The sequence below is a fragment of the Osmia lignaria genome, unplaced genomic scaffold (assembly GCF_051020975.1).
Source record: "Osmia lignaria lignaria isolate PbOS001 unplaced genomic scaffold, iyOsmLign1 scaffold0034, whole genome shotgun sequence".
Lineage (NCBI taxonomy): Eukaryota > Metazoa > Arthropoda > Insecta > Hymenoptera > Megachilidae > Osmia > Osmia lignaria.
In genome coordinates, this window is record NW_027478175.1 from 1 (window position 1) to 22796 (window position 22796).

Genomic DNA, 22796 nt, shown 5'->3' on the forward strand with positions numbered 1-22796 from the left:
TCGGGCTGTAACTGTTAAACCGTCACTGATATCGTCGAAGTCTCGACGGAAGTGTGCTATTTGGGTCCGATATAGGGCAGAACAACACAAACCGGAGCAAAATCGTGCAAGGAAGTGCGTTTTCAGCGAGAAATGTGACAAATCGGGCTGTAATTGTTGAACCGTCGCTGATATCGTCTAACTCTCGACGGAAATGTGCTATTTGGGTCCGATATAGGGCAGAACAACACAAACCGGTGCAAAATCGTGCAGGGGAGTGCGTTTTCAGCGAGGAATGGGGCAAATCGGGCTGTAATAGATAAACCGTCACTGATTTCGTCAAACTCTCGACAGAAATGTGCTATTTGGGTACGATATAGTGCAGAACGACACAAACCTAAGCAAAATTGTGCAAGGGAGTGCATTTTCAGCGAGAAATGAGTCAAATCGGGCTGTAATTGTTGAACCGTCGCTGAAATCGTCAAACTCTCGACGGAAATGTGCTATTTGGTTACGATATCCTGCAGAACGACACAAACCGGACCAAGATCGTACAAGCGAGTGCGTTTTCAGCGAGAAATGCGTCAAATCGGGCTGTAATTGTTAAACCGTCACTGATATCGTCAAAGTCTCGACGGAAATGTGCTATTTGGGTCCGATATACGTCAGAACGACACAAACCGGAGCAAAATCGAGCAAGGGAGTCCGTTTTCAGCGAGAAATGGGTCAAATCGGGCTGTAACTGTTGAACCGTCGCAGATATCGTCAAACTCTCGACGGAAATGTGCTATTTGTGTACGATATAGTGCAGAACAACACAAGCCGGAGCAAAATCGTGCAAGGGAGTGCATTTTCAGCGAGAAATGGGTCAAATCGGGCTGTAATTGTTAAACCGTCATTGATATCGTCAAAGTCTCGACGGAAATGTGCTATTTGGGTCCGATATAGGTCAGAACGAGACAAGCCGGAGCAAAATCGTGCAAGGTTGTGCGTTCTCAGCGAGAAATGGGTCAAATCGGGCTGTAAATGTTGAACCGCCCTGATATTGTCAAACTCTCGACGGAAATATGCTATTTGGGTTCGATATACGTCAGAACGACACAAACCGGAGCAAAATCGTGCAAGGGAGTCCGTTTTCAGCGAGAAATGGGTCAAATCGGGCTGTAATTGTTGAACCGTCGCTGATATCGTCAACCTCTTGACGGAAGTGTGTTATTTGGATACGATATAGTGCAGAACGACACCAACCGGAGCAAAATCGTGCAAGGGAGTGCGTTTTCAGCGAGAAATGGGTCAAATCGGGCTGTAATTGTTATACCGTCACTGATATCGTGACAATCTCGACGGAAATGTGCTATTTGTGTACGATATAGTGCAGAACGACACGAACCGCAGCAAAATCGTTCAAGGGAGTGCGTTTTTAGCGATAAATGTGTCAAATCGGGCTGTAATTGTTAAACGGTCGCTGATATCGTCAAACTCTCGTCGGCAATGTGCTACCTGAGTCCGAAATAGTGCAAAACGACACAAACCAGAGCAAAATCGTACAAGGGAGTGCGTTTTCGGCGAGAAATGGGTCAAATCGGGCTGTAATTGTTAAACCCTCACTGATATCGTCAACCTCTCGACGGAAATGTGCTATTTGGGTACGATATGGTGCAGAACGACCCAAACCGGAGCAAAATCGTGCAAGGGAGGGCGTTTTCAGCGAGAAATGTGTTAACCGGGCTGTAATATTTAAACCGTCACTGATATCGTCAAACTATCGACGGAAATGTGCTATCTGGGTACGATATAGAGCAGAACGACACAAACCGGAGCAAAATCGTGCAAGGGAGTGCGTTTTCAGCGAGAAATGGGTCAAATCGGGCTGTAATTGTTGAACCGTCGCTGATATCGTCAAACTCTCGATGGAAATGTGCTATTTACGTCCGATATAGTGCAGAACAACACAAACCGGAGCAAAATCGTGCAAGGGAGTGCGTTTTCAGCGAGAAATGGGTCAAATCGGGCTGTAATTTTTGAACCGTCGCTGATATCGTCAAACTCTCGACGGAAATGTGCTATTTGGGTCCGATATAGGTCAGAACGACACAAACCGGAGCAAAATCGTACAAGGGAGTGCGTTTTCAGCGAGAAATGCGCCAAATCGGGCTGTTGGTGTTCGTATTGAAGGATTTTAGAAAGATTTATTGGGTCCCCTTGACCATGTTGTTGCCATCTGATTATCAGGCTCTGGGTGGCGCACATGGAGTTTGTCAGTCACCGGAAATAGACGGTATTAGATACCATAAATGTCGCCTTTAGGGATGCAAGTGGTCGTCCTGCTTGCCACTTGAATTATTTACAATGAGGACCCAAGTTCAGGTCAATTCTCAGAATTTCCCGAACTCTAGCTTTCGCCCACCTAAGCGATGCTCGTGTTCCCCTTCTATATCGGAAATGCACTAAGGGCGGTTGGAAGGGAGGGCACGAGCTCGAAGCAAATTTTAGAGAAGAGAACACTTCGTTTTGGTACCTGGTACAAGACGGAGAACAGTTAGACACTCAGACAGATTGTAGTAAATTCCAACACGCACACCCAGTTACACGTACACACATATACACACTGCAATAGAAATAAACAATATAATAGTGCATAAATGCGTGAAATCATTTTCTCCCAACCTGCTTGCTTGGGTGACACTAATCCAAATCAGACGGCACTTTGTGCAATATCCCAAGGATTGATCAGCAGTTCTTAACATTGGTCCTTCGAGCCGGATAGCGCAGCCCGAATATTGGTGACAGTCAGTGATTCATCAACTTGGGACTATTCGTCAAGACGAGAAAGTAGACACAGTGGAAATTGCAGTGGTGTGTGCGACAGATACAGGTAATGTGTGTTCAGAGGTGTTAAGAAGTGTCGAGAACTCAATCACGTAATAAGACGTGTTACGTTGTGGGGAACGTCACGACGCCAGTAGCAGCAATCAGGTTGCCAATACTCATCGTTGAAGATTCAGTCAAGGCTCAACGAGAAGTAGAAGCTGAGGATAGTTCTGGACGATCAGATCAGAATTCTGGACAATTAGGTGCAGCAGGCGTCGTCCAATTACAGTCCTCAAGTAGTAAGCTCATAAATTTTCCTTATTCTATCTGCGTCATTTGCTATTAGAATGGATTCAGAAATGAAAGTTTTGATTTCTGAGCGTGGCCAAATAAAGTCGGCTTTAACGCGGTTTAAGAATTTCTTTAAAGAATTTGGGTCGTCCACACCTGTTAGGGCGCTCCAAAAAAGATTAGAGGCGAACACGGGTTTGCATGAGAAATTTAATACTATCCAATCAAAGATAGAGTTATTAGTAATGGGAACAGATTCAGAAGCAACACATATTGCAGAAAGAGAGAATTTTGAGACTGCGTATTTTGATTTGATCGCGCGAGTCGAGGAATATATTGAGAGAGCCTCCGGTGTACGATCTAGACCATTGGAGGCCGTAGCGGGCGGTTCAGCTACACCATGTACAGTGTCTGATGCACAGCCTACTGTGAAGTTGCCTACTATTCAGTTGCCGTCATTTGACGGAGATTATAATGATTGGGTCAGGTTTCGGGATACATTTATGTCTTTGATTGATTCGAATGATTCAATGACGAAGGTGCAGAAATTTTATTATCTAAATTCTGCTCTCGGGGGTTCAGCGGCTCGTGTGATTAGATCATTGGGAGTTTCAGAAGCTAACTATAAATTGGCATGGGATGTACTTAAAGCGAGGTATGAGAATACGAGTGCTTTAAAGCGGCATCATGTTAATGCGTTGTTGGATTTGCCAACGCCACAAAAGAATTCTCAGGCGTCTGTACGCGAGTTTATTGATGATGCAACAAATCATTTGATAGCTTTGCGTGCATTGAAGGTTAGTGTGGATGCTTGGGACCCCCTGATTGTTCCGATTTTGTCCAGGAAATTGGACATAGCTTCTTCAAGGGAATGGGAAAAACGTGTAGCCTCAGTTTCGGGTGATACTACGTTTAAAATGTTCGCGGAATTTTTAGAGGAAAGATCAACTTATTTAGAAAGTGTTGCGGTCAATAATCAGGTAACGGGAAATCGAGTAGAAACACAGCCACAAAGTTCGACTACTCGTAAATCACCGCGAGTAACGTCGCATATGGTTAGTAAAACACCAAGTTGCTCATGTTGTCAGTTAGAACACGCATTGGCTAATTGTGACAAATTCAAAAAGATGGGTGTTAGAGAAAGAACGAAGCATGTACAGGAATCGCAACATTGTTTTAACTGTTTGCAGCCAGGGCACAAAGTTCAAGGTTGCACGCGCAATCACTGCAAAATTTGTAAAAGGAAACATCATCCCTTATTGCATCGCGATGATCTCCATTCAGTACAGTCAGGTACAAGTAAAAAATCAGATGTAACAAAATTAGACGCGGCGACTTCAGAAGTGACGAATTCGGAAGTCACAAACCCGGAAGTAGTGTTATCATGCATATCAGATCAGAACAGGTCTTTGCAGAATGCGATTCTCGCCACAGCTGTAGTGTCCGTTCAAGACAATATTGGGTACGATCATGAATGTCGGATACTCTTGGATTCGGGATCACAGGCTAATTTCATTACGGATGCATTCTGTAAAAAGTTAGGATTAAAACTATGTCCATTCGAAGCAGAGATAGCACTGTTAGGATCAGTCGTCAAATTAATTAAGGGAAAGTCCGAAATAAAGATACGTTCAAGGCACAATAATTTTCAAATTAGCGTTCTGTGTTATTCAGTTAAGAAAATTACAGATGACATGCCTAATTTTCCGATTCAGAGGGGCGCGATTTTGATACCCTCAAATATAACTTTAGCTGATTCAAAATTTGAAGAAAGTCGACAGATAGATATGCTTGTGGGTTCAGGAATATTTTGGAAGTTATTGTGTGTAGGACAACAAAGAGCAGGTCCCAGCTTGACATGGCAGAAGACTCATTTCGGATGGGTTCTCGGAGGAATTTTGACCTGGCCAACCAATAATACCCAAACGACCAACAGATGTCATTTAGTGACGAACTGTGATTTACACGCGCAATTAGAGAGATTCTGGAAGGTCGAAGAGCTAGATTCCGAGTTTAAGAATACAATGAATGAATGTGAGATACATTTTACAGAAAATACGCGTAGAGATTCTACCGGACGATATATAGTGAAGATACCATTTTTAGAAACCATCAACAATTTAGGAGATTCTCGCGAACAGGCGGAAAAGCGTTTGCGCGCATTAGAGAGACGGTTTGTGAAACAGCCAGAATTACGCGACCATTATATTAGCTTCTTGAGAGAATACGAAGAGTTAGAACATATGACTCAAATCAGTGAGTCAAACGATGATAGGCCTGCATATTTCTTACCGCACCATGCAGTTTCTAAGGAGACTAGCACAACTACAAAAATACGTGTTGTGTTCGATGGTTCAGCAAAGTGTACTACAGGTCTGTCATTGAATGATGTACAGAGGATAGGGCCAGTTGTCCAAAACGATTTAGTGACCATCCTTATTAGGTTCAGAATACACCGGTGTGTGTTGTCTGCTGACATCACTAAGATGTATAGGCAAATTTTAGTCGATTCAACGCACCGGAGATATCAGCGTATTCTGTGGAGAGAAAACCCCGATCAGCCGATTAATGTATATGAGTTAAATACTGTTACTTATGGAACTGCATCTGCCCCATTTTTAGCAACGCGTGTTTTGCGTCAGGTCGGGTTAGATAATTTAGAAAGGTACCCGAATGCAAGTAGGGTTATCATGGACGATTTCTATGTCGATGATTTATTGACAGGCGCGGAAACACCATCAGAGATACGACAATTAAAGAATGAATTGTCTAAGATACTAGGTCAGTCAGGTTTTCCATTGCGGAAGTGGGCCACAAATTGTCAATTTATTCTGGAAGAAGATTCAAATCTGGAAGTAAACAAGGAACTCGCGGCTGAAAAGGACCCAAAAACTCTTGGGTTAATATGGGCAACAAAGGCAGACACCTTACAGTGGTCAGTTTCACAGTCAGATACGAAACGCGTCACGAAACGTATTATATTGTCAGAAATTGCAAAGATCTTTGACCCATTAGGCTTGGTAGGACCTGTTATTATACAGGCAAAGATATTAATGCAACGATTATGGCAACTTCAGACAGGATGGGATGAATCAGTGTCCCAAGAATTGTATTTAGAATGGCTACGATATCGTTTAGAATTAGAGCAATTAGTCAATATTAGAGTCCCACGATGCACTATAGTAAGCAAATACAATAGAATAGAATTACATGGTTTTTCAGATGCCTCTCAGGAGGCATATGGGGCATGTGTTTACCTGCGGTCAGAAATGAAGCCAGGCACGTGGGAGGTTCGGCTATTATGTGCAAAATCCAGAGTTGCACCTTTGCGATCAGTTTCAATACCTAGATTAGAATTGTGCGGAGCATTAATTTTGGTCCGATTAATTAAGAAAGTGAAGGAATCACTTCCATTGACGATATCGGTTGAAAGATATTGGACGGATTCAACCATTGTAATAGCTTGGATAGGTAGTCCACCTAATAAATGGAAGACCTTTGTTGCAAATAGAGTTGCAGAAATTCAGAGTATCACGTTAATTGATAATTGGAGTCATATTAGCTCATTAGACAATCCAGCAGATATTATATCTAGAGGAATGACTCCTAGTGCATTGGTGACGAGCACCCTTTGGTGGTCAGGGCCCACCTGGCTATCTCGGGATGCACGTCACTGGCCGGTCTCAGGTATTAGTACAACAGAAGTACCTGAGGCTCGAGCTGTAAAGGTTTCACTTGCTGTTTTAGATCCAAGTAAGTATTCCATGTTTGGAAAATATTCAGAGTATTCCAGGCTATTGCGGGTGGTTGCATTCTGTCTGAGATTTATTGATAGGATACGGAATAATGCCTCACTGACTGGAGGAGCAACTCAAAACAGATTATCGTGTTTAGAGATAAATCGTGCAAGGGTAACGATATTCAAATTAGTTCAGGAAGAAACATTCCACGATGAATTGATAGAATTGAAGAGGGGTGAAATGGTCTCAAAAAGGAGTTGTCTTTATTCGCTTAGTCCATTCCTGGATGAAGGAGGATTAATCAGGGTGGGCGGTAGACTTGTCAATGCACCCATTAAGTATGATAAGAGGCATCCAATTGTTTTGCCTGCTAAACATTCGTTCTCAGACCTCGTAATTAGATACGAACATATCAGATTATTACATGCCGGTTGTCAGCAGGTGTTGGCGTCACTGCGAGAATCAGTCTGGCTCATAAATGCGCGGAATAATGTTAGACGGGTAGTAAGATCGTGCGTCAGGTGCTTTCGGGTTAAGCCAAGCGCTATAGAAACTTCAATGGGTCAGTTACCTGCTTCCAGGGTGACTCCGGCACGACCGTTTATGACCTGTGGAGTCGATTATGCAGGTCCCTTTTTGACAAAGGAACGAACTAGAAGTAAGATATCTGTGAAGGCCTATATATGTATTTTTGTATGCTTCGCTACAAGGGCAGTGCATATAGAGCTGGCAACAGATCTGAGCACCGAGGCATTGCTCAATTGTTTCCGTCGGTTTATAGCTCGACGCGGTAGATGTAAATGTATAGTTTCCGATAATGGCACTAACTTTGTTGGAGCAATAAATGAATTTAGGGATTTGAAGATCCTACTTAAGAATAAGGATCACAATTCAGACATTTCATGTTTTTTGTTAAATGAAGGTATAGAATGGAAATTAATTCCTCCACATGCACCTCACTTTGGTGGGCTTTGGGAGAGTGCCGTAAAGTCCGCAAAATATCATATTAAAAGAGTAATAGGTGACCAAAGGTTAACCTTTGAAGAGCTTTACACATTCTTGACGCAGGTAGAATCTTGTTTAAATTCCCGTCCAATTAGTCCTTTATCTGTGGATCCGCACGACACAAATCCGTTGACTCCAGGTCATTTTTTGATCGGCGACGCCCTGTGTGCATTGCCAGACACTGATTTGAGGGACGTTGCTGTGAATCGCCTGAATCGCTACCAGTTAATTCAGCAGATGTTTCAGCATTTCTGGCAGCGATGGCATAAGGAATACCTCCATCAAATGCAACAAAAATGGAAATGGCGTACTACCTCGCAGCAGCAACCAGCTGTAGGGACATTGGTCATCATCAAGGAAGACAACTCTCCCCCCTTACGATGGTGTCTTGGCCGAGTTGTGCAGACACACAAAGGAAAGGATGGAGTGATACGCGTGGTCACTGTCAGGACCGCAGATGCTACATATAAACGACCAATAACGAAAATATGTATATTGCCTATAGAGGACAATTTAAAACAGAGCCATGTACCAACTTAGAGGATAATTAGATATAACGAACAAATTAGTTAGTTTATATTTGTACGCAGTAACTTAACAGATTTCATGTATTCTATGTATTATTTTGATTAGACTAGTTATAATGTTAACCATTGCATACTTGACTTTGTGAATTTTCAAGTTTAATTTAGTTTTTTGAGACAGATTACTTAGAACAAGTTTTATAGACTTATAAGAAATAGGTTGAACGGTTACCCGTCCAAGGTGGGCGGAATGTTGGAGTTCGTATTGAAGGATTTTAGAAAGATTTATTGGGTCCCCTTGACCATGTTGTTGCCATCTGATTATCAGGCTCTGGGTGGCGCACATGGAGTTTGTCAGTCACCGGAAATAGACGGTATTAGATACCATAAATGTCGCCTTTAGGGATGCAAGTGGTCGTCCTGCTTGCCACTTGAATTATTTACAATGAGGACCCAAGTTCAGGTCAATTCTCAGAATTTCCCGAACTCTAGCTTTCGCCCACCTAAGCGATGCTCGTGTTCCCCTTCTATATCGGAAATGCACTAAGGGCGGTTGGAAGGGAGGGCACGAGCTCGAAGCAAATTTTAGAGAAGAGAACACTTCGTTTTGGTACCTGGTACAAGACGGATAACAGTTAGACACTCAGACAGATTGTAGTAAATTCCAACACGCACACCCAGTTACACGTACACACATATACATACTGCAATAGAAATAAACAATATAATAGTGCATAAATGCGTGAAATCATTTTCTCCCAACCTGCTTGCTTGGGTGACACTAATCCAAATCAGACGGCACTTTGTGCAATATCCCAAGGATTGATCAGCAGTCCTTAACACGGGCTGTAATTGTTAAACCGACACTGATATCGTCAAACTCTCGACGGAAATGTCCTATGTGGATCCGATATAGGTCAGAACGACACAAACCGGAGCAAAATCGTGTAAGGGAGTGCGCTTTCAGCGAGAAATGGGTCATATCGGGCTGTAATTGTTGAACCGTCGCTGATATCGACAAAGTCTCGACGAAAATGTGCTATTTGGGTCCGATATAATACAGAACAATACAAACCGGAGCAAAATCGTGCAAGGGAGTGCGTTTTCAGCAAGAAATGGGTCAAATCGGGCTGTAATTGTTAACCCGTCGCTGATATCGTCAAACTCTCGACGGAAATGTCCTACTTGGGTCCGATATAGTGCAGAACGGGACAAACCGAAGCCAAATCGTGCAAGGAAATGCGTTTACAGCGAGAAATGCGTCAAATCGGGCTGTAATTGTTAAACCGTCAACGATATCGTCATACTCTCGACGGAAATGTGCTATTTGGGTCCGATATAGGTCAGAACGACACAAACCGGAGCAAAATCGTACAAGGGAGTGCGTGTTCAGCGAGAAATTTGCCAAATCGGGCTGTAATTGTAAAACCGTCACTGATATCGTGAAACTCTGGACGGAAATGTGCTATTTGGGTCCGAAATAGTGCAAAACGACACAAACCGGAGCAAAATCGTGCAAGGGAGTGCGTTTTCAACGAGAAATGTGTCAAATCGTGCTGTAATTGTTAAACCGTCACTGATATCGTCAAACTCTGGACGGAAATGTGCGATTTGGGTACGATATAGTGCAGAAGGACCCAAACCGGAGCAAATTCGGGCAAGGGAGTGCGTTTACAGCGAGAAATGGGTCAAATCGGGCTGTGATTGTTGAACCGTCGCTGAGATCGTCAAACTCCCGACGGAGATGGGCTATATGGGTCCGATATTGTGCAGAACGACCCAAACCGGAGCAAAATCGTGCAAGGGAGTGCGTTTTCAGCGAGAAATGGGTCAAATCGGGCTGTAATTGTTGAACCGTCGCTGATATCGTCAAACTCTCGACGGGAATGTGCTACTTGGGTCCCAAATAGTACAGAACGACACAATCCGGAGCAAAATCGTGGAACGGAGTGCGTTTTCAGCGAAAACTGGGTCAAATCGGGCTGTAATTGTAGAACCGTCGCTGATATCGTCAAACTCTCGACGGCAATGTGCTATTTGGGTACGACATAGTGCAGAACAACACAAACCGGAGCAAAATCGTGCAAGGGAGTGCGTTTTCAGCGAGAAACGTGTCAAATCGGGCTGTAATTGTTGAACCGTCGCTGATATTGTCAAACTCTGGACGGAAATGTGCTATTTGGTTCCGAAATAGTGCAAAACGACACAAACCGGAGCAAAATCGTACAAGGGAGTGCGTTTTCAGCGAGAAATGGGTCAAATCGGGCTGTAATTGTTAAACCATCAACGATATCGTCAAACTCTCGACGGTAATGTGCTACTTGGTGCCGAAATAGTGCAAAACGACACAAACCGGAGCAAAATCGTACAAGGGAGTGCGTTTTCAGCGAGAAATGGGTCACATCGGGCTGTAATTGTTAAACCATCAACGATATCGTCAAACTCTCGACGGAAATGTGCTATTTGGGTACGATATAGTGCAGAACGACACAATCCGGAGCAAAATCGTGCAAGGGAGTGCGTTTTCAGCGAGAAATGGGTCAAATCGGGCTGTAATTGTTAAACCGTCACTGATATCGTCAAAGTCTCGACGGAAATGTGATATTTGGGTTCGATATAGTGCAGAACAACACAAACCGGAGCAAAATCGTGCAAGGGAGTGCGTTTTCAGCGACAAATGGGTCAAATCGGGCTGTAATTGTTAAACCGTCACTGATATCGTCAAACTCTCGACGGAAATGTGCTATTTGGGTACGATATAGTGCAGAACGACACAAACCGGAGCAAAATCGTTCAAGGAAGTGCGTTTTCAGTGAGAAATGGATTAAATCGGGCTGTAATGTTGAACCGTCGCTGATATCGTCAAACTCTCGACGGAAATGTGCTACTAGGGGTCCGATATAGTACGGAACGACACAAACCGGAGCAAAATCGTGCAAGGGAGTGCGTTTTCAGCGAGAAGTGCGCCAAATCGGGCTGTAATTGTTAAACGGTCGCTGATATCGTCAAACTCTCGACGGTAATGTGCTACTTGGTGCCGAAATAGTGCAAAACGACACAAACCGGAGCAAAATCGTACAAGGGAGTGCGTTTTCAGCGAGAAATGTGTCAAATCGGGCTGTAATTTTTAAACCGTCACTGATATCGTCAAACTCTCGACGGAAATGTGCTACTTGGGGACGATATAGTGCAGAACAACACAAACCGGAGCAAAATCGTGCAAGGGAGTGCGTTTTCAGCGAGAAATAGCTCAAATCGGGCTGTAATTGTTGAACCGTCGCTGATATCGTTAACCTCTCGACGGAAATGTGCTATTTGGGTACGATATAGTGCAGAACGACACAAACCAGAGCAAAATCGCAACAAGGGAGTGCGTTTTCAGCGAGAAATGTGTTAAACCGGGCTGTAATATTTAAACCAGCACTGATATCGTCAAACTCTCGACGGAAATCTGCTATTTGGGTACGATATAGTGCAGAACAACACAAACCGGAGCAAAATCGTGCAAGGGAGTGCGTTTTCAGCGAGAAATGGGTCAAATCGGGCTGTAATTGTTAAACCGTCACTGATATCGTCAAAGTCTCGACGGAAATGTGATATTTGGGTTCGATATAGTGCAGAACAACACAACCCGGAGCAAAGTCGTGCAAGGGAGTGCGTTTTCAGCGAGAAATGGGTCAAATCGGGCTGTAATTGTTAAACCGTCACTGATATCGTCAAACTCTCGACGGAAATGTGCTATTTGTGTACGATATAGTGCAGAACGACACAAACCGGAGCAAAATCGTTCAAGGAAGTGCGTTTTCAGTGAGAAATGGATTAAATCGGGCTGTAATTGTTGTACCGTCGCTGATATCGTCAAACTCTCGACGGAAATGTGCTACTAGGGGTCCGATATAGTACGGAACGACACAAACCGGAGCAAAATCGTGCAAGGGAGTGCGTTTTCAGCGAGAAATGCGGCAAATCGGGCTGTAATTGTTAAACCGTCACTGATATCGTCAAACTCTCGACGGAAATGTGCTATTTGTGTACGATATAGTGCAGAACGACACAAACCGGAGCAAAATCGTTCAAGGAAGTGCGTTTTCAGTGAGAAATGGATTAAATCGGGCTGTAATTGTTGTACCGTCGCTGATATCGTCAAACTCTCGACGGAAATGTGCTACTAGGGGTCCGATATAGTACGGAACGACACAAACCGGAGCAAAATCGTGCAAGGGAGTGCGTTTTCAGCGAGAAATGCGCCAAATCGGGCTGTAATTGTTAAGCGGTCGCTGATATCGTCAAACTCTCGACGGTAATGTGCTACTTGGTGCCGAAATAGTGCAAAACGACACAAACCGGAGCAAAACCGTACAAGCGTGTGCGTTTTCAGCGAGAAATGGGTCAAATCGGGCTGTAATTTTTAAACCGTCACTGATATCCTCATACTCTCGACGGAAATGTGCTATTTGGGTGCGATATAGTGCAGAACGACACAATCCGATGCAAAATCATGCAAGGGAGTGCATTTTCAGCGAGGAATGGTTCAAATCGGGCTGTAATTGTTGAACCGTCGCTGATATCGTCAAACTCTCGACGGAAGTGTGCTACTAAGGTCCGATATTTTGCAGAACAACACAAACCGGAGCAAAATCGTGCAAGGGAGCGCGTTTTCAGCGAGAAATATGTGAAATCGGGCTGTAATTGTTGAACCGTCGCTGATATCGTCAAGCTCTCGACGGAAATGTGCTATTTGGATACGATATAGTGCAGAACAACACAAACCGGAGCAAAATCGTGCAAGGGAGTGCGTTTTCAGCGAGAAATGCGGCAAACCGTGCTGTAATATTTAAACCGTCGCTGATATCGTCAAACTCTCGACGGAAATGTGCTATTTGGGTCCGATATAGTGCAGAACGACACAAACCGGAGCAAAATCGTGCAAGGGAGTGCGATTACCGCGCGAAATAGGTCAAATCGGGCTGTAATTGTTGAACCGTCGTTGATATCGTCAAAGTCACGACGGAAATGTGCTACTTAGGTCCGATATATTGCAGAACAACACAAACCGGAGCAAAATCGTGCAAGAGAGTGCGTTTTCAGCGAGAAATGGGTCAAATCGGGATGTAATTGTTGAACCGTCGCTGATATCGTCAAACTCTCAACGAAAATGAGCTATTTGGGTCCGAAATAGTGCAAAACGACACAAACCGGAGCAAAATCGTACAAGGGAGTGCGTTTTCAGCGAGAAATGTGTCAAATCGGGCTGTAATTTTTAAACCGTCACTGATATCGTCAAACTCTCGACGGAAATGTGCTACTTGGGGACGATATAGTGCAGAACAACACAAACCGGAGCAAAATCGTGCAAGGGAGTGCGTTTTCAGCGAGAAATAGGTCAAATCGGGCTGTAATTGTTGAACCGTCGCTGATATCGTCAACCTCTCGACGGAAATGTGCTATTTGGGTACGATATAGTGCAGAACGACACAAACCAGAGCAAAATCGCAACAAGGGAGTGCGTTTTCAGCGAGAAATGTGTTACACCGGGCTGTAATATTTAAACCAGCACTGATATCGTCAAACTCTCGACGGAAATGTGCTATTTGGGTACGATATAGTGCAGAACAACACAAACCGGAGCAAAATCGTGCAAGGGAGTGTGTTTTCAGCGAGAAATGCGGCAAACCGGGCTGTAATATTTAAACCGTCACTGATATCGTCAAACTCTCGACGGAAATGTGCTATTTGGGTCCGATATAGTGCAGAACGACACAAACCGGAGCAAAATCGTGCAAGAGAGTGCGTTTTCAGCGAGAAGTGGGTCAAATCGGGCTGTAATTGTTAAACCGTCACTAATATCGTCACACTCTCGACGGAAATGTGCTATTTGGGTACCATATAGTGCAGAACGACACAATCCGGAGCAAAATCGTGCAAGGGAGTGCGTTTTCAGCGAGAAATGCGGCAAATCGGGCTGTAATTGTTAAACCGTCACTGATATCGTCATACTCTCGACGGAAATGTGCTATTTGGGTACGATATAGTGCAGAACGACACAATCTGGAGCAAAATCGTGCAAGGGAGTGAGTTTTCAGCGAGAAATGGGTCAAATCGGGCGGTAATTGTTAAACCGTCACTGATATCGTCAATGTCTCGACGGAAATGTGCTATTTGGGACCGATGTAGTGCAGAACCACCCAAACAGGAGCAAATTCGGGCAAGGGAGTGCGTTTACAGCGAGAAATGGGTCAAATCGGGCTGTAATTGTTGAACCGTCGCTGCAATCGTCAAACCCTCGACGGATATGTACTATATGGGTCCGATATAGTGCAGAACGATCCAAACCGGAGCAAAATCTTGCAAGGGAGTGCGTTTTCAGCGAGAAATCGGTCAAATCGGGATGTAATTGTTGAACCGTCGCTGATATCGTCAAACTCTCGACGCAAATGTGCTCTCTGAGTCCGATATAGTACAGAACAACACAAATCGGAGCAAAATCGTTCAAGAAAGTGCGTTTTCAGTGAAAAATGGATTAAATCGGGCTGTAATTGTCGAACCGTCGCTGATATCGTCAAACTCTCGACGGAAATGAGCTATTTGGGTCCGAAATAGTGCAAAACGACACAAACCGGAGCAAAATCGTACAAGGAAGTGCGTTTTCAGCGAGAAATGGGTCAAATCGGGCGGTAATTGTTGAACCGTCGCTGATATGGTCAAAGCCTCGACGGAAATGTGCTACTTGGGTCCGATATAGTGCAGAACGACACAAACCGGAGCAAAATCCTACAAGGGAGTGCGTTTTCAGCGAGAAATGCGTGAAATCCGGGTGTAATTCTTAAACCGTCACGGATATCGTCAAACTGTCGACGGAAATGTGCTACTTGGGTACGATATAATGCAGAACGACAAAAACCGGAGCAAAATCGTGCAAGGGAGTGGGTTTTCAGCGAGAAATGGGTCAAATCGGGCTGTAATTGTTAAACCATCAACGATATCGTCAAAGTCTCGACGGTAATATGCTATTTGGGTCCGATATAGTGCAGAACAACACAAACCGGATCAAAATCGTGCAAGGGCGTGCATTTTCAGCGAGAAATGTGTCAAATCGGGCTGTAATTGTTAAACGGTCGCTGATAGCGTCAAACTCTCGACGGAAATGTGATACTTTGGTCCGAAATAGTGCAAAACGACACAAACCGGAGCAAAATCGTGCAAGGGAGTGCGTTTTCAACGAGAAATGGCTCAAATCGGGCTGTAATTGTTGAACCGTCGCTGATATCGTCAACCTCTCGACGGAAATGTGCTATTTGGGTCCAAAATAGTGCAACACGACACAAACTGGAGCAAAATCGTTGAAGAAAGTGCGTTTACAGCGAGAAATGTGTCAAATCGGGCTGTAATTGTTGAACCGTCGCTGATATCGACAAACTGTCGACGGAAATGTGCTATTTGGGTCCGATATAGTGCACAACAACACAAACCGGAGCAAAATCGTTGAAGGAAGTGCGTTTACAGCAAGAAATGGGTCAAATCGGGCTGTAATTGTTGAACCGTCGCTGATATCGTCAAAGTCTCGACGGAAGTGTGCTATTTGGGTCCGATATAGTGCGGAACTACACAAACCGGAGCAAAATCGTGCAAGGGAGTGCGTTTTCAGCGAGAAATGGGTCAAATCGGGCTCTAATTTTTGAACCGTCGCTGATATCGTCAATGTCTCGACGGAAATGTTCTGTTTGGGTCCGATATAGTCCACAACAACACAAACCGGAGCAAAGCCGTTCAAGGAAGAGCGTTTACAGCAAGAAATGGGTCAAATCGGGCTGTAATTGTTGAACCATCGCTGATATCGTCAATGTCTCGACGGAAATGTGCTATTTGGGTCCGATATAGTGCAGAAGAACACAAACCGGAGCAAAATCGTGCAAGGGAGTGCGTTTTCAACGAGAAATGGCTCAAATCGGGCTGTAATTGTTGAGCCGTCGCTGATATCGTCAACCTCTCGACGGAAATGTGCTATTTGGGTCCAAAATAGTGCAACACGACACAAACTGGAGCAAAATCGTTCAAGAAAGTGCGTTTACAGCGAGAAATGTGTCAAATCGGGCTGTAATTGTTGAACCGTCGCTGATATCGTCAAACTGTCGACGGAAATGTGCTATTTGGGTCCGATATAGTGCACAACAACACAAACCGGAGCAAAATCGTTCAAGGAAGTGCGTTTACAGCGAGAAATGGGTCAAATCGGGCTGTAATTGTTAAACGGTCGCTGATAGCGTCAAACTCTCGACGGAAATGTGATACTTTGGTCCGAAATAGTGCAAAACGACACAAACCGGAGCAAAATCGTGCAAGGGAGTGCGATTTCAGAGAGAAATGGGTCAAATCGGGCTGTAATTGTTGAACCGTCGCTGATATCGTCATCCTCTCGACGGAAATGTGCTATTGGGATACGATATAGTGCAGAACGACACAAACCGGAGCAAAATCGTGCAAGGGAGTGCGTTTTCATCGGGAAATGGGGCAAATCGGGCTGTAATTGTTAATCCGTGCCCGATATCGTCAAACTCTCGACGGAAATGTGCTATTTGGGTCCGATATAGTGCAGAACAACACAAACCGGAGCAAAATCGTGCAAGGGAGTGCGTTTTCAGCGAGAAATGGGTCTAATCGGGCTGTAATTGTTAAACCGTCACTGATATCGTCAATGTCTCGACGGAAATGTTCTGTTTGGGTCCGATATAGTGCACAACAACACAAACCGGAGCAAAGCCGTTCAAGGAAGAGCGTTTACAGCGAGAAATGGGTCAAATCGGGCTGTAATTGTTGAACCGTTGCTGATATCGTCAAACTCTCGACGGAAATGTGCTATTTGGATACAATATAGTGCAGAACGACACAAACCGGAGCAAAATCGTGCAAGGGAGTGCGTTTTCAGCTAGAAATGGGTCAAATCGGGCTGTAATTGTTGAACCATCGCTGATATCGTCAATGTCTCGACGGAAATGTGCTATTTGTGTCCGATATAGTGCAGAAGAACACAAACCGGAGCAAAATCGTGCAAGGGAGTGCGTTTTCAACGAGAAATGGCTCAAATCGGGCTGTAATTGTTGAACCGTCGCTGATATCGTCAACCTCTCGACGGAAATGTGCTATTTGGATACGATATAGTGCAGAACGACACAAACCGGAGCAAAATCGTGCAAGGGAGTGCGTTTCCAGCGAGAAATGTGACAAATCGGGCTGTACTTGTTGAACCATCGCTGATATCGTCAACCTCTCGACGGAAATGTGCTATTTGGATACGGTATACTGCAGAACAACACAAACCGGAGCAAAATCGTGCAAGGAGTGCGTGTCCAGCGAGAAATGGGTCAAATCGGGCTGTAATTGTTGAACCGTCGCTGATATCGTCAAACTCTCGAAGGAAATGTGCTATTTGGATACAATATAGCGCAGAACGACACAAACCGGAGCAAAATCCTGCAGGGGAGTGCGTTTTCAGCGAGAAATGAGTCAAATCGGGCTGTAATTGTTGAACCATCGCTGATATCGTCAATGTCTCGACGGAAATGTGCTATTTGGGTCCGATATAGTGCAGAAGAACACAAACCGGAGCAAAATCGTGCAAGGGAGTGCGTTTTCAACGAGAAATGGCTCAAATCGGGCTGTAATTGTTGAACCGTCGCTGATATCGTCAACCTCTCGACGGAAATGTGCTATTTGGGTCCAAAATAGTGCAACACGACACAAACTGGAGCAAAATCGTTCAAGAAAGTGCGTTGACAGCGAGAAATGTGTCAAATCGGGCTGTAATTTTTGAACCGTCGCTGATATCGTCAAACTGTCGACGGAAATGTGCTATTTGGGTACGATATAGTACAGAACGACACAAACCGGAGCAAAATCGTGCAAGGGCGTGCGTTTTCAGCGAGAAATGGGTCAAATCGGGCTGTAATTGTTAAACCATCAACGATATCGTCAAACTCTCGGCGGAAATGTGCTATTTGGGTACGATATAGTGCAGGACGACACAAACCGGAGCATAGTCGTGCAAGGAAGTGCGTTTTCAGCGAGGAATGGGTCAAATCGGGCTGTAATTGTTGAACCGTCGCTGATATCGTCAAATTTTCGACGGAAATGTTATTTGGGTACGATATAGTGCAGAACGACACAATCCGGAGCAAAATCGTGCAAGGGAGTGCGTTTTCAGCGAGAAATGGGACAAATCGGGCTGTAATTGTTGAACCGTCGCTGATATCGTCAAACTCTCGACGGGAATGTGCTACTTGGGTCCGAAATAGTGCAAAACCACACAAACCGGTGCCAAATCGTGCAAGGGAATGCGTTTTCAGCGAGAAATGGGTCAAATCGGGCAGTAATTGTTGAACCGTCGCTGATATCGTCAATCTATCGACGGGAATGTGCTACTTGGGTCCCAAATAGTGCAGAACGACACAATCCGGAGCAAAATCGTGCAAGGGAGTGCGTTTTCAGCGAGAAATGGGTCAAATCGGGCTGTAATTGTTAAACCATCAACGATATCGTCAAACTCTCGGCGGAAATGTGCTATTTGGGTACGATATAGTGCAGGACGACACAAACCGGAGCATAGTCGTGCAAGGAAGTGCGTTTTCAGCGAGGAATGGGTCAAATCGGGCTGTAATTGTTGAACCGTCGCTGATATCGTCAAATTTTCGACGGAAATGTTATTTGGGTACGATATAGTGCAGAACGACACAATCCGGAGCAAAATCGTGCAAGGGAGTGCGTTGTGAACGAGAAATGTGTCAAATCGGGCTGTAATTGTTGAACCGTCGCTGATATTGTCAAACTCTGGACGGAAATGTGCTATTTGGGTGCGAAATAGTGCAAAACGACACAAACCGGAGCAAAATCGAACAAGGGAGTGCGTTTTCAGCGAGAAATGGGTCAAATCGGGCAGTAATTGTTGAACCGTCGCTGATATCGTCAAACTGTCGACGGAAATGTGCTACTTGGGTCCGATATAGTGCAGAACGACACGAACCGGAGCAAAATCGTGCAAGGGAGTGCGTTTTCAGCGAGAAATGGGTCAAATCGGGCTGTAATTGTTGAACCGTCGCTGATATCGTCAAACTCTGGACGGAAATGTGCTATTTGGGTCCGATATAGTGCAAAGCGACACAAACCGGACCAAAATCGCGCAAGGGAGTGCGTTTTCAGCGAGATATGTGTTAAACCGGGCTGTAATTGTTAATCCGTCACTGATATCGTCAAACTCTCGACGGAAATGTGCTATTTGGGTACGACATAGTGCAGAACAACACAAACCGGAGCAAAATCGTGCAAGGGAGTGCGTTTTCAGCGAGAAATGTGTCAAATCGGGCTGTAATTGTTGAACCGTCGCTGATATTGTCAAACTCTGGACGGAATTGTGCTATTTGGGTCCGAAATAGTGCAAAACGACACAAACCGGAGCAAAATCGTACAAGGGAGTGCGTTTTCAGCGAGAAATGCGTGAAATCGGGCTGTAATTCTTAAACCGTCACTGATATCGTCAAACTGTCGACGGAAATGTGCTACTTGGGTCCGATATAGTGCAAAACGACACAAACCGGAGCAAAATCATGCAAGGGAGTGCGTTTTCAGCGAGATATGTGTTAAACCGAGCTGTATTTGTTAAACCGTCACTGATATCGTTAAACTCTCGACGGAAATGTGCTATTTGGGTACGACATAGTGCAGAACAACACAAACCGGAGCAAAATCGTGCAAGGGAATGCGTTTTCAGCGAGAAATGTGTCTAATCGGGCTGTAATTGTTGAACCGTCGCTGATATTGTCAAACTCTGGACGGAAATGTGCTATTTGGGTCCGAAATAGTGCAAAACGACACAAACCGGAGCAAAATCGTACAAGGGAGTGCGTTTTCAGCGAGAAATGCGTGAAATCGGGCCGTAATTCTTAAACCGTCACTGATATCGTCAAACTGTCGACGGAAATGTGCTACTTGGGTCCGATACAGTGCAGAACGACACAAACCGGAGCAAAATCGTGCAAGGGAGTGCGTTTTCAGCGAGAAATGGGTCAAATCGGGCTGTAATTGCTGAACCGTCGCTGATATGGTCATTTGTCGACGGAAAAGTGCTATTTGTGTACGATATAGTGCAGAACGACACAAATCGGAGCAAAATCGTACAAGGGAGTGCGTTTTCAGCGGGAAACGTGTCAAATAGGGCTGTAATTGTTGAACCGTCGCTGATATCGTCAAACTCTCGACGGAAGTCTGCTATTTGGGTACGATATAGTGCAGAACGACACAAACCGGAGCAAAATAGTGCAAGGGAGTGCGTTTTCAGCGAGAAATGGGTCAAATCGGGCTGTAATTGTTAAACCATCAACGATATCGTCAAACTCTCGACGGAAATGTGCTATTTGGGTACGATATAGTGCAGAACGACACAAACCGGAGCAAAATCGTGCAAGGGAATGCGTTTTCAGCGACAAATGCGCCAAATCGGGCTGTAATTGTTGAACCGGCACTGATATCGTCAAAGTCTCGACGGAAATGTGCTATTTCTGTCCGATATAATGCAGAACAATACAAACCGGAGCAAAATCGTGCAAGGGAGTGCGTTTTCAGTGAGAAATGGGTCAAATCGGGCTGTAATTGTTGAACCGCCGCTGATATCGTCAAACTCTCGACGGAAATGTGCTATTTGGGTCCAATATAGTGCAAAACGACACAAACCGGAGCAAAATCGTTCAATCAAGTGCGTTTACAGCGAGAAATGTGTCAAATCGGGCTGTAATTGTTGAACCGGCACTGATATCGTCAAAGTCTCGACGGAAATGTGCTATTTGGGTCCGATATAATGCAGAACAGTACAAACCGGAGCAAAATCGTGCAAGGGAGTGCGTTTTCAGTGAGAAATGGGTCAAATCGGGCTGTAATTGTTGAACCGTCGTTAATATCGTCGAAGTCTGGACGGAAATCTGCTATTTGGGTACGATATAGTGCAGAACGACACCATCCGGAGCAAAATCGTGCAAGGGAGTGCGTTTTCAGCGAGAAATGGGTCAAATCGGGCTGTAATTGTTGAACCGTCGCTGATATCGTCAAACTCTCGGCGGAAATGTGCTATTTGGGTACGATATAGTGCAGAAGGACACAAACCGAAGCAAAATCGTGCACGGGAGTGCGTTTTCAGCGAGAAATGGGTCAAATCGGGCTGTAATTGTTGAACCGTCGCTGATATCGTCATTTCTCGACGGAAATGAGCTATATGGGTCCGAAATAGTGCAGAACGATCCAAACCGGAGCAAACATCGTGCAAGGGAGTGCGTTTTTAGCGAGAAATGGGTCAAATCGGGCTGTAATTGTTAAACCGTCACTGATATCGTCAAAGTCTCGACGGAAATGTGATATTTGGGTTCGATATAGTGCAGAACAACACAAACCGGAGCAAAATCGTGCAAGGGAGTGCGTTTTCAGCGAGAAATGGGCCAAATCGGGCTGTAATTGTTAAACCGTCACTGATATCGTCAAACTCTCGACGGAAATGTGCTATTTGGGTACGATATAGTGCAGAACGACACAAACCGAAGCAAAATCGTGCAAGGGAGTGCGTTTTCAGCGAGGAATGTGTCAAATCGGGCTGTAATTGTTGAACTGTCGCTGCGATCGTCAAACCCTGGACGGATATGTGCTATATGGGTCCGATATAGTGCAGAACGATCCAAACCGGAGCAAACATCGTGCAAGGGAGTGCGTTTTCAGTGAGAAATGGGTCAAATCGGGATGTAATTGTTGAACCGTCGCTGATATCGTCAAACTCTCGACGGAAATGTGCTATTTGGATACGATATAGTGCAGAACGACACAAACCGGAGCAAAATCGTGCAAGGGAGTGCGTTTTCAGCGAGAAATGGGTCAAATCGGGCTGTAATTGTTGAACCGTCGCTGCAATCGTCAAACCCTCGACGGATATGTACTATATGGGTCCGATATAGTGCAGAACGATCCAAACCGGAGCAAAATCTTGCAAGGGAGTGCGTTTTCAGCGAGAAATGGGTCAAATCGGGATGTAATTGTTGAACCATCAACGATATCGTCAAACTCTCGGCGGAAATGTGCTATTTGGGTACGATATAGTGCAGGACGACACAAACCGGAGCATAGTCGTGCAAGGAAGTGCGTTTTCAGCGAGGAATGTGTCAAATCGGGCTGTAATTGTTGAACCGTCGCTGATATCGTCAAATTTTCGACGGAAATGTTATTTGGGTACGATATAGTGCAGAACGACACAATCCGGAGCAAAATCGTGCAAGGGAGTGCGTTTTGAACGAGAAATGTGTCAAATCGGGCTGTAATTGTTGAACCGTCGCTGATATTGTCAAACTCTGGACGGAAATGTGCTATTTGGGTGCGAAATAGTGCAAAACGACACAAACCGGAGCAAAATCGTGCAAGGGAGTGC

At 44.8% G+C, this 22796-nt stretch overlaps 1 protein-coding gene across 1 annotated transcript; it reads left to right on the forward strand.

Annotated features, from left to right (window-relative positions):
• Positions 1-3326: 3326 nt before the first annotated feature.
• Positions 3327-8366, forward strand: LOC117611418 (uncharacterized). Its single transcript, XM_076693082.1, has one exon. The coding sequence runs from the start codon at positions 3327-3329 to the stop codon at positions 8364-8366; it is 5040 nt and encodes a 1679-aa protein (XP_076549197.1).
• Positions 8367-22796: the final 14430 nt, after the last annotated feature.